Source organism: Copidosoma floridanum, unplaced genomic scaffold, assembly GCF_036245765.1.
Source record: "Copidosoma floridanum isolate Cflo_tuat_1 unplaced genomic scaffold, Cflo_Japanese_pri ptg000016l, whole genome shotgun sequence".
Taxonomy (NCBI): Eukaryota; Metazoa; Arthropoda; class Insecta; order Hymenoptera; family Encyrtidae; genus Copidosoma; species Copidosoma floridanum.
This window is the reverse complement of record NW_028321893.1, coordinates 13021670-13034761: the sequence shown is the minus strand read 5'-3', so window position 1 is coordinate 13034761 and position 13092 is coordinate 13021670. Positions and strand designations below refer to the sequence as shown.

Sequence of the window (13092 nt, the reverse complement as noted above, 5' to 3'; positions counted from 1 at the left end):
TGAAAAAGGCCAGTGATGTTACTTCTAGTCATTTCTTATTATTGTGATTATTAGTTTTATTATTATTATTATTATTATTGTTATTATTATTATTATTATTACTACTATTACTTCTATTATTATTTTCATTTTTATTGTATTATTACTAATGTGATTGTTATTATTATTTTATTATTATTTTTTTTTAATTATTATTATAACTATTATTATTATCATTATTATTCTCGACGATGGAGACCCGGCTGTGGGTAGCTTTACTCTTGCCCTAGAAGCCCCTGCAAACAAAGATCGTGTGGCAAGGAGGTACGCCACTGGCCCAAGAATATCTCGTCTGCGGGTTAAAGTAATCGGGAAAAAATAATTTTAAGCGTTTTCTTAACAAAACCAAAAAGCTTCAGTACTTTTCGTCTTTTGGAATCTAGAATAGTGTAATATCGGTAGACTAAAATTACCAAAAAATTTTTTCCCTGCTCATTCCTTAGGAATGTTCTAAAAGTATTTTAAGCAAGAGCCAACTTGCATATGAAAAGAGGTAAATCACCTGCAAGTTACTCGTACCTGCAGCACAATGATGATTCAGGTATACGTGCGCTGGCCTTAGCTGACCAGAAATGAAAAACAAACAAAATCTTTTTCGACGCATAAAAATGAAACAACCCTAGATGCAAAAAATTAACTGGGAACAGTTGAACTTAGGAGTAAAATTCAATGCGAACATAATTTTAGATTAAGATTAAACAACATAAAATTAAATATTAGGGTAGCTTATAATTAATATATATATATATATAAATAAGCGGAAATGATAGAAAATGCCGAAATTGCCACATACAGTTAGAAACAACCCATACACACTACACTGTTAACAAGCAAAAATACTACATATTAACCACGGTAAACTTAGTGAAACAACTTCAATAATTTTCGAAGAGTCATCCGATTTTTACCATTCATGTTTGCAGGCTCATGATTCAGCGAGTAACCCTTTTTTATCACATCAAAAACTTCATAAACATACTGCTAAAGTCTAATCTGTAATTTAGTTAATTTCTTACTTTTTTTTAAATGTAAAGGAAAACGAGAAAGTTAACGCTTCCCCCTTTCTTGACTCGGAGATGTTGAGAGAGAGAGAGAGAGAGAGAGAGAGAGAAAGAGAGAGAGTGCCTGTACTCCTGCCTCCAATAAGGGTAACGGAATTTCTGATTCTCCAGGGTACCACGAGCTGACTTCCTCTACAACGACGAGCAGCGAAAAACATGCTGACTAAAATTCTATCAAAATTCTGTATTATTTTTGCAACATTATAAACAGTCAAAACTACCGGTAAATCTAATTATGTTAACTCGCGACAGGCAAAGTACTATTATTTTCATCATTATCCTTACAACTACAATTATTATCATGATTATTATTATTATTGTTATTATTATTATTATCATTATTATTTTTGTTTTTATTATTATTAGTATTATTATTATTATTACCATCATTATTATTGTTATTATAACTACTACCACAAATATTTTAATTATAAGTTATTATGGAAACTGCTATCGTTTTTGGTGTTTAAGTAGTGGTGTTAATTGACAAATCGTAACACACCGATCGTTTATTTACCTGAGCATTAATTAAATTGTTAAGCGATTTTCACCTCTCTTTTTGCAACAAGTTGAGTTGAAAAAACGAACGGTGTTTAGCATTAGTAAATATTAATATTGTATCTTAATGTTAGTATTAAGTCACAGTGAAATCCTATAAAATTTGGATGTAAAAGGGAAAGGAAGGGCATGAGCAAGTGAATCACCTTCTCTTCCCTTGACGCAAGGAGGAGAGTGAGCCGGACGTGGGAAGTGCCAATTTCTGAGTACCTTAAGTAGAGCAGTCCTAGCCTAAAAAAGTATTATCTAACTCAATGTCAAAACTAAAAGTATACTTATTTGGTTTGGTCGCAAAAAAGATGCACTGTATATTTTTCTAAAAACATCGATTACAGTAATTTGATTTCCAGCAAATTACAAAAATTGTTAGTATTTTTCCTGCTGTCTCGCGCTTTTTTCCCTTTCTATTTGAAGGCCTCTGTTGTTGCCTTTGTTATAATTTAAGAAGACCACTTAGAGCTGCTTATGACAACTACTGGCATTTGTATATATCAATACTAGTAAAATGCCGTAAGCATTTCATTTAAAGTTCTTGAATAAATCGCTCAACCGCCAAACAATTAAAACACTTGTAATGAGATAAAACTGTAATTTTTAACATGATCTTACATGTAAAGCAATTTATTTTTATTGATTAAAACGTAGAAAACCAATGATAATTAGAATAAAAAGACATAAAAAAATTTTTTGTAATCCTCTAAAAGCTATTTTAATAAAAAATATGAAAATGCATAAATGACTTCTTTTAACGTAATTATATTTTTTTGTAATTTTTTGTAATTACCGTGCATAAGAAAAACTTTTATTATACCTATTTTAGTTAAATTATTCTTAATCTGTTCCTCGGCTCCTTATGTTTGACAATTAATGTTGTATATTTGGACATCATTTTTTACGAAATCGTCACTGGGGTTTACATGTGGATAAATGTCTTCCACTATTTGAGCTGTCATGTTATAAGTTGATTGAAAATTACATTTTTGACACAAGTTTGTCTATGTGAAACTTGAAAATTCTTTAAGAGAATGTCTTGTAAGCAATCAAACTTCCACTTCTCCATCAATTACATGCACTTCCTCTGGTACAATTGTTGATACTTTCATCTCAAAATATTTTGAAAGGACCTCTTAAGGTGTAGGTATATATGTATGTAGAATAGGTATATATATATGTACTATATCCTAAATCATATAAAAAAAGGGATGAGATTCAAGGGCAATCTGCGGTAATTATAACGAATTAAAAGATTGTTTTATTTATTATTTTAGTAATTTTTGTCTTTTGTTACTCGTTTAGAATGTATGTTACAAGTAGTTATAAGGTGTCATGATTGTAGAAGTTAAACGGTAATAAATTTTTTTAATATTTAGTGCTTCACATTTCATTTTTTTAAATATTTTCTGCTATTTTCTTGATGATATATATGTCAATATCTCAAAAAATGTGGTAAATTTGATATTAGTGTTTCCGTTAAGACTTGCTTCCTAGTTTCATCGTATTTTACAATTGTATACTCATATTTTTTTTTTGTTTCACCCAGTAGAGAAAGATGTTGCACAAAAAACAGTCAAGGCACAAAAATGTGTGAAATTTAGCAGTCATCATTCGTCATAAGCAACGTTATACAAACATTTATTAAGTTGAAAAGGCCTATCAGGACGAAAGTAACAGGTGATTTAAATTTACGTTATAAGACTTTGGTAGATAAAATTGACGAGTTGTCAATGTAAGGTTAAAGTAATAGTAACTTTCGATCTGGGCATGATTTTGAACTCAACCAGAGCTCAACATAAAGCCCTCTTTAACGAGTTTGATTACTGTTTAAGCGAATACTCAAACTTTACTTTGATCTGAACAGTAATCAAAAACTGTTATAGCACGAAATTCGGTGCAAATTGTAGTGGAATTATTTTTGTTAATATTTAAGTGTCAATTGAGGTATGGAATCTGCTTTAAAAGTAAGCTAATAATTGTACTACTGCTTGAATAGTTATACTACAAGCTCTCGAAAATACTGATTAGTAGGTAAGTTAAGAGGGTTCAACAAGTATGTCGGAAAAAACCAAGTTTTGAGCCTTTCTTTAACATTAACTCACGCGGATACACCTGTTGCCCTGATTGACGTTTTTGATTTAATCAAGGCTTGCATTTACGCTAATTTTATGCATTTTTCTTATTTTTTTAAACACGTACTCTACCTACATTTGATCACTACTGGGGATCGAAAAACCAACAACATTAAATGAAGTGAAAATCACGGTTGTTTTCTATTATAGAGTAGCTTGAGATATAGGTATGACATCAGCTAACAAAACGATTAAAAGTGCCTAAAACAAGCTTTCGTACGCAGTACTCCTGGTTGAGTGTAAAACATTGATTTAAATGAAAAGTTACGAGCGTTGTGAATTCAATTAGAAGATCGTGGATTTGCATTGTAAGTAGCGCATTTTAGCCATTTTTAAACTTAAAATCTGAGCTAGTTAGTCTTATCCACTACTGGTGTATAATTTTTTTGTCATTTACACGTAAAATACTTTATTATAATTAACAACATACAACACTTTTGAAAGTCTTTAACTTATGTTAGGGTAATAAGTAGTTATGAAACAAAATTGAAAATTGATGGTTGTACCGCACAAGTCACAAAAAAATAAAAAAATATTTTATACTTTACATTGTATATTTACTTACGTTAGGCAAAATCCGCATCAATCTACGTTATGTAGTCTCACATTTTTCCCTTTTTTAAAAATAGTTAAAAGAAAATTGTATTTGCTGTATAAAGTATGAATTGTATTTTATAAATTATTGCAGAAGGTTTGAGCATGGATAAAATTTTTTTTCTGATGCTGTAGGAGTTAAGTCGATGGTACTGCGAGAGATTAGATGTTTAAAAAGCTGAATGGTTGATAATGATGTCAAGAGATATTAATCGAAACTGAAATCTCACGCTTATTTAAGATATTTTGATGTTTACTTATAGAATAAAGGCCCCAAAATATGTGTAATAATAAAGTAGTTTTTAAATAAATAAATAGAACCACCAAAAATTAATATGCCAATAAACTTTTACTACTTGCTTCCGGAATTACTGAACATAAGTTCAGAGATCTCTATTTTATATTATGTCAAAGGTATTTAGGTTTTTCTATTTACAGACTCACTGCATAATATTTGAGTACTACAGTTAATTTATTGTAATGTCTGAGAATGTCTTTCCATTTACAAAAATGTGGGCTTTATACTTATTCCAACTACTCAGAATCTTTTATTAGATGTTCTGGTGTTTTTGTGCGTTTTGTTATTATTGCTTTTTTTATCGTCTATTTACATATTCTCTATTATTGATCTTCTTTTATTTAAGTAGAGCCAGGCTAAGTAAAACTAACCTTATCTAATATGAGAGAGCAAATATACACTTGAATAAAAGTCAAAATAAAAATGAAAAATAAATTACAATCCTGCATTAACGGAAAAATATTGTTAAGACGTATAAATATAATTAATGTTTATAATATAAAATGTGTGATGCAAATATTAAATTCTATCAACAAACTGTAAACTTTTTTGTTTTAGAAATAAATGTTGAGCACCTATGTGCAAGGCAATGGTGTAAATGCAGACTCGCCCATTAGAACCTATTACGTTAAAAATACACGTTCACCCATGGATCAATGTGATAAAAACATGTTTTTAGAGAAACGTGACATGAAAACAAAAATAAAAATCCATTACGGCTCTTATTTTGACACTATGACTAAAAAATTGTTAAATCACTGTGTTAAGCAAACTCTTAAAACAAAGTCTAGATTTCGACCTCGATCTTCTTCTGCTCCCGCCGCTTCAAAATTACAACAGTTTAAACCAGTGAAATCATTTTTATATTTCTCTGAACCTTTCCATCCTGGTACCTCGGACTTATTGGTCTCTAAATCGTCATTATTAAAAAATCTACCTTTACCAGCAAGTTTATCTAAAAATAATTTAAAATCAAGATCTTTGTCGAGAGAAATATCAGTTTCACAGTATGATTTACCATCAAAATTTACATCTCCATCAGTATCACGATCTTCTTCCAAGTCCAGTTCAAGATCACCGTTGACATCAAGATCAAAATCGAAATCGAGATCAAGGTCTAAATCAAAAAACAGATTTGATACAAGATCTATATCAAGATCACGGTCGAAATCACGATCGGCATCTAGATCACCATCGCAGTCTCGGTCATTATCAAGATCAAGATCGAAATCAAAATCAAGATCTAGGTCACCACATGGATCTACATCTATGTCTAAGTATACATCAAGATCCAGATCGCGATCACGATCTATTGCTAGTACGAGCCACAAATCGAAATCAGAGTCAAGTTTTCGATCAACTTCGAGATCTAAATCACGGTCAAGGTCACAATCTTCGTGTAAATCAAGATCTCGATCAACTTCGGAAAATCGTTTTGCTGAAGCAAAAACTAGTCAAATTTCAGAAACACGTTTTAGGCATGTCTCTCATTCAGACTCAGATATTGAGGAGTCAAAAAATAATAGTACTAGTTTCTTAGAATCTGACAGTGACGGGGATGAAGAAAATAAAGAACTACCGTTCAATACAACTTTAGATGTAGTATGTAAAAATAAAAGCAACCAAACTGCTGACGAAAAAGATTTAGATGTTGATTCAGACACTGAAAGTAATATAGTATTGAGTGGATTGTAAGTATCCATTTATTTAATTATACTAATTTTTTATTTAATTTTTATGTATACATCTATATATTATTTTCTACTAGACAATATTTCATTAGTAAAAGGGATATTTTAATAAGATATCTTGAGTATTATTTAGTTACATAAACATCGTTCAGTTTTCAGCAGTTCAGTTCAGCTAAATTAATAAGCCCATTTTAGTGCTCCTCAATTTGTTGTTTGCATTTTATTTTATTTTACGGAATTATCATTTTGCCATTAAAAACAGAGAATGTTCGTTTGCAGGATGCGCAGGTAACAAACCCCGCTCTGTCTACGACCGTCAGGTGAGATTTTATTTGAGATTTCAGGTGACTATCTCATGCCGAAAACTCACCTGAAACCTCACCTTAGAATTAAAGAAAATTAATTCTGTTTTTAAAAATTGATTTAAAACACTGAAAAAGATGTGTTTTTCGATGTACTATCCTAATGGTGGTGTGTATAAAGCTAGCGTAGCAAAGTCATAGGGCCACAATAAAATTTACACCAAATTTTTTTGCTAATTATTTGCTGTTTTGTTACCAAAGAATTGATTTTTTTGCCGTAGCCGTTTCTAAAAAACAATTACTATGGTCCTGCTGACTCGAGACTTAAGTCAGCATAGCCACCGCTGTATTTCTAGACCTGTAGCATCAATTTAAACGAGATTTAAGGGGTATTTTTTTGCTCATTATTTGCCATTTTTTTGCTTTAGAAATAATTTTTTTGCCGCAAACCTGAACAACAGACAATGGTCCTGCTGACTTAACGTGTAAGTCAGCGTAGCCAACGCAATGTCTCCGGATATCTTATACTTATTAAAACAGGTTTTAGAGCATAATTTTTTGCTAATTATTTGCTACATTTCTGTCCTAGAATAAATTTTTTTACTGCTAACATCATCGAGTAACGATGGTCTTGCCGACTCGAGGTTGAAGCCAGCGCAGCCACCGCTGTATTTCTAGACCTGTAGCATCAATTCGAACGAAATTTTTGGGATATTCTGTTGCTAGTTATTCAAAAACAGTTATTATAAAAAAATGCATACTACTAAGTGGCTAAGAAGCTAATGAGGTTTAATTTTCAAAAGAAAATCCAGCCATAAATAGCGTAACACAATAATTCTATAGTAAATGTTAATTTTTTTAACGGTATGGTTGAACTCAAAACTGTATTGACCTTCTAGCCCATCTATACCTTTTTGCACAGATGGCTTTTTTTTCAGTTTCTAAGTAAAACTACTTCATAAAATCTGTCAGACTCCTCCAAAACAGTACCAACTTTAAAGGATTATCGAAAATATAAAACCTAATAAATTTATTCGATTTGATACTCAATGTCGTAGGTCTGAAAATCGAGAATCTTGCAGTTACGTACATTAGCTTGTTCTTTATAATTCATTAATTTATCGAAAAAAATTTAATGAAACTTAAGTGTAGATAAAAATCTTATTTCGTATAAATAAAATCGTGGAATTTCTCACTATTTAAAAGTAAATTTTATTATTTTAGCATTATTTTTTTATTATATGTATGTGCAATAGTGTAAAAATAATATACATTCAAGAAAATAATGTTTCCTTTTATTATTAAAAAAAAATTATATAATTTTTAGGTAGACAGAGATTTTTTAGTCTTTTCATGGTTATTGTATAGTGCTTTTGAGATAACACAGTCAATTAAAGAAATCATAAGTTACACTTTAAGAGGACTATTTACATTCAAATTTGTAAGTTGGATAGTCGTAAGTTTGATATTTATATTGTTAAAAAAGAGCTTAAGATCTTTTTTGCAAACTTTTGTTTATTACATTTTGAAAATCATTCATAATTATGTTAATTATTTTTTTAACCAAAAAAAGTAATTCATGAAATATTTAATTTTGAAAAATAAGAAATACGATGCCATAATTGTTAATTTGTTTTTGTACTTAGACACTGTTTTGTTAAGAAATTGCTCGAAACTTAGGACATGATTAAGACAGTACATGCGTTTAAGCAGCGTTTATACGTTTGTAAAGTCTTCCAAAGTATGAGTCAATGCTTTAATTAGGTATACACAAGTACTTATTACTATTTTTTGTTACTTAAATACGTTCCCTAAAAAATTTAAAGGTGTTTAAGACCTTAATAAGCTTTAGATTTAGATTCAATGCATTGATAGTACATTATTTACCTAGGTAGTAAAAATACTTGTGATCTGGTACATTATTCATTTTCTCCCTAGGCGAATAATATACTATTAAATAAGTTGGTTTGGCCGAAGAAGAAACTAGTTTTTGTTGTTTATCAATGTAGTCTGATGTAGTGATTAAAGATGTTTTTTCACAAAATGCAATGAAAAATATAATAATTTTAATGACCTTTTAATAACATTGTAATGCTGACGCCTTTGCCTATTCGACTTAAGTACGAGTAAGTTGCTCAATACGTCAAAATTTTCTTCAGTGTTAACATAAGGTAGTCTGCTATTATTTTTTTACTTTGTATAATATTAAGACATTAATCATAATTTTTGATATTTTATTTAATTATTTTAATGAAGCCTAAAGAGGTCGACGCACCTATCGACGAAACGTTACAAAAAAAAGGAAGTGTATTTTTTTCATTCAAACCTTGGCCCTAAAGATAAAGTAAAAAAAAAAAAGACCAATATTAGTAACCTTGAATGGTTGGAAGATGTTTATTTTTATTGCTCAAGCAGGAGAGAAATTAAATGTTGTAAAATTGCTTTTAAGTTTTTAACATAAATTAACAATCTTGGTACTATTTTATAATTCTCAGATATAAAAATTGAATGGTTCGCAGTGTCATCAAATTCCATCCAACTAGTGTTATCTCCTCGGTAAGAGAAAGCCGTATGGTGCCCATAACTTTTATGTGAAGTATTATTTACAAATCTTATCGTCCTACCATTCGTACCACGATATGCAACTGCACCAACTAGTAATAGCTTTTTTTGCTCAATCAATGGATTTTTCAAAATTTTAGAAAACTCTGATAATTTTAACTCTTAATTGTCTTCATAATTATTGAAGACATCAAAAATAATTGTATAATTGTATTACCTGTAAAAATAAAAATAAAATTGTTATGATATAATTCGTTGAATTTCAGATAGTTTGAAAATTGTTAATTTTAATTTATCAGTGAAGACATAATTTTTTTTTTTATAATGTAGTGCTTTACGTCCGGCTCCTATATAAGGCACGACTCTGGGCACTTAGCACTTGGGAGAAGGAAGGGAAGAGGGATGGATGGCCTCTTATTACTGGGAGAGAGGTAGGGGGGACTTAGAAAATTTTGAGGGCAATTTTGCTGCGAGAGGTCGCCTCATTCCTCCTCGAGGAGCATTGCGGGGTGAAAAAGCACATGTGAAAATTTACAGAGGTACTTACCCGAAAAAGTTGCACTGGCCTGGAATCGAACCGCGGTCTCCCGTGTTGCTGACTCACGACCTAGCCGACTGAGCCACCGCGCGCTCTATCTATCGGTATACTTCAAGTCCACTTATCACTTGGTGCCCTGGGACGGAAAGTACTTTGAGTCGGTAGGACCAGAAAGTATGAAAAGTGCAGCCTTAGGTGGTAGAGGCCTTGAAACACCTTGCGCATATGGTAAAGAATAGTAGTTTTTGTCACAGAAGCGCCATTACTACTGAGGCTATTTTGCGAGGGGCCTACTGCGAAGCAAAGCCCGAGGTTCTATAGCCTGAGTAGAAAAAGTCTTCGGCTCGTCGAAAGATACCCTACGGGCCGTATGCTTCAAGCAGACAGCGGTCCGTAAACGGCATGAGTACAGGTGCGCCTTCGGGCTACCTCCGACATTCGAAGGGTCAGCATAGTATATAAGAGTAGCCGAAGACTGCTTGAAGAGGGCCCGAATGCTCTGAACGTTCAGTAGTCGAAGACTGCCCGTAGATGGCTTGTATACTACTGATACATATACATACATATTTATGATATATATATATACATATATCGGTATAATGTTATTTAAATGGGCTGGTTTCAATAAACATAAAAAAGTTAAACAATAATTTATGTTCATAGGCTTAGAAATTTTATTTTTTGTGTTTAAAACTTAAGACATTTACAAAAAATTAAATACACGATCATACAAGAAAATATACATGTTTTTTATAGAAAAAATTTTTTTAATTAAAGTAAGATATTATTCATGCATATTATTTTTAGTGGAATGCATTTTTTTCTGTCATCTTCCAGTTTAATTAAAATAGGTGCTTATAACACAATTCTGTAATTTAATAAATTTTATAACCGAACAAACCAGTATTACATATATATCCATATGATTGAATTAAATATATATATATATATATATATATATATATATATAGATACACTAGAGATTTACGGGCTATTGACGCGACGGGTAGTCTTCGGCTACTTAACGATCGGAGTATTCTGGCCGTCTTCGGGCAGGCTTCGGATAGTCTTTGGATACTATGTACTATACTGACTCTTCGGATGCCGAAGGTGGCCCGAAGGCGTGCCTGTGCTCATGCCACCTTCGACCAAAGTACGTTGCCTAAGGTGAACCAAAGATGGCATCTTCGGCACCGTATTTGGCCCAAATGTTTACAGAAGATAAATTTCTATTCAGGAGGATAGCTACCGTGTTGGATGGTACTTATCTGCCGAATACTATTTTTCCTGCCAAGGGCACATTCAACGTCCAAATGCCATGGAAATTCCTCGAGACGTTTCTTACTTCGGGATTTTTTTCATCAGATTGGACGTTTACAGAGCTCCAGTAGGAAAAATAGTGTTCGGCTATCATACGGCCCTTCGAGCCCTACTTTGTCCCTTGAGCCGTAAAATAGCTCCAAATTTCTGATTTCAGTACACACATAAACGAAGTACATTTTTTAAAAAGAAAATTTAACCTACCTGTTTTGGTTAAATAATTTTTCACACAACATTTAGATTCACGTGCAGTGCAATTGCTTGTCAACTTTACAAAATGAGTCTATAAAATCATCTCCATGCGATGTCTTTAATGCCATATCTTCAATTGAAATACACACCATTTGTTTGATATTAATACTGGAGCTTCAAAGGTTTGAAGCTAACTAATAACTAAGGTTAAAAAACTTATCTTATTGAATTTACCATAGCAGGTAAACTTACATAGTAAATTTTAAAAAGCTCAGTCACTAAGATTTTTTAATTTTTTGCTGGATTGAAGTTTGATAAAACTTATTTTATTCCTCCGAAGATAGTTCTCAGTTTAACCGATGACATTTTTTGAATCAGTAAAGTGTCAAAAGATGGATTTAATTGCTCAAAGGGTTTAAGCTAGGTTTAATTGTACGTTTTTAATTGTTTTAGGAGCAATGAAAAATTGCAGTTAACATCATACCCACTTAATCTTTTGAAAAATTTAAATTAATAAAGTTAAAAAAATCGTTCAAGAAAGAAAATAAGCTACGAAAAATTCGAATATGGCAAAAAATTAAGAAGTCCTTATTTAAAGTGAACTTTTGGGTAGTTAAGAACAGATGCTAATAGCGCATTATAATATAAATAAATGAATCATTAGTTTCGAACATATTAAGTACCATTAACTTATATTATATAGTCGCATAAGCGCCATCGCTAAATGAACCTGAAACTGGCAGCTGGCCAGGAGCAAATAGGTGTCAAGTAGCCCCGTAATTTTACAAAACAAAATTTGTTAGATACAGCCACAAAAAAAACTATTATTTGGAGTATATATTAAATATGTAAATTAAATACCAGTGAATGGTGAAACAACGAAGTCTTAAACAAACGAAACTAGTAAAAAAAACGTTTTTCCATGAAAAAAAAGTTAAGAATTCAGGCCAGCATGCATCCAAAAACTCACAATTTTACATACGTATTTTTAAAGTCGTTAAACCATTGTCCGTCAGGATGACTCGAGGATATCCCCACCGACTAAAAACTTCATCCTCCAGGTGCTGGGTAAGCCGGGGTGCCTCCGATGAACCCAGAGGAAAGGCCTCGACCCATCGGCAGAAGAGATCCGTGACAACCAGTATGAAACGTCGTCCCCTAGAGCTCTTTGGATATGGACCCATTAGATCAATGGCTATGATCTCCCAAGGGTGTTGGGGCTGATGTGGTCGCATGGTACCTGGAGCAGTGATTGCTCTTTTATAGTATGCGCACAGCCTACAGTCCCAGACATATTTCTTGACTTCAGCGTTCATCCCAGGCCAATAGTGGTAACCTTTGATACTGCTAGCCGTTTCCTCCATTTCTGGATGTCCCGCGTGGTGAGTGTCGTAAAACTCATAGAGCACTTGGGGTACCATGCTTTGGGGCACATAGACCTTCCAACTTGAGTCCTTTGTTGGTCGCTGCCATATCAAGTCGTTGACGAGTCCATGACAAGACAAAAACTGGGGATCTGATGGTGAGAGAGTCGGGTTCTCTGCTGTCTGGATGATCTTGTGACCAAGTTCGAGACAATACGGGTCCTGGAGCTGTGCATCTTTAATTTCATTCAGTAACGAAGGCGTTTTGACCATCTAACAGACAGGTATAGTTGGTGTTTCCTGAGAATTTGTTGGAGGCAGTATCTGGTCCACATCGTCTAGGTTATCCGGCTCCTCGTCCACCGGATTCCCTAAGAGGAAGTCCGCCAGCTGGTTTTCTTGACCCGGACAGTGTTCGATAATGGGATTGTACTCCTGGAGTAGGAT

At 32.5% G+C, this 13092-nt stretch overlaps 1 protein-coding gene across 1 annotated transcript in view; it reads left to right on the top strand.

Annotated features, from left to right (window-relative positions):
- LOC106639267 (protein IWS1 homolog A) overlaps nucleotides 1-13092 on the top strand; it is a 244301-nt gene that overhangs the window by 50480 nt on the left and 180729 nt on the right. The window contains exon 2 of the mRNA XM_089592370.1: nucleotides 5235-6367. Within this exon, the coding sequence (XP_089448496.1) occupies nucleotides 5241-6367 (1127 nt within the window). The 5' untranslated portion in view covers nucleotides 5235-5240. The remainder of the gene's footprint in view (nucleotides 1-5234; nucleotides 6368-13092) is intronic.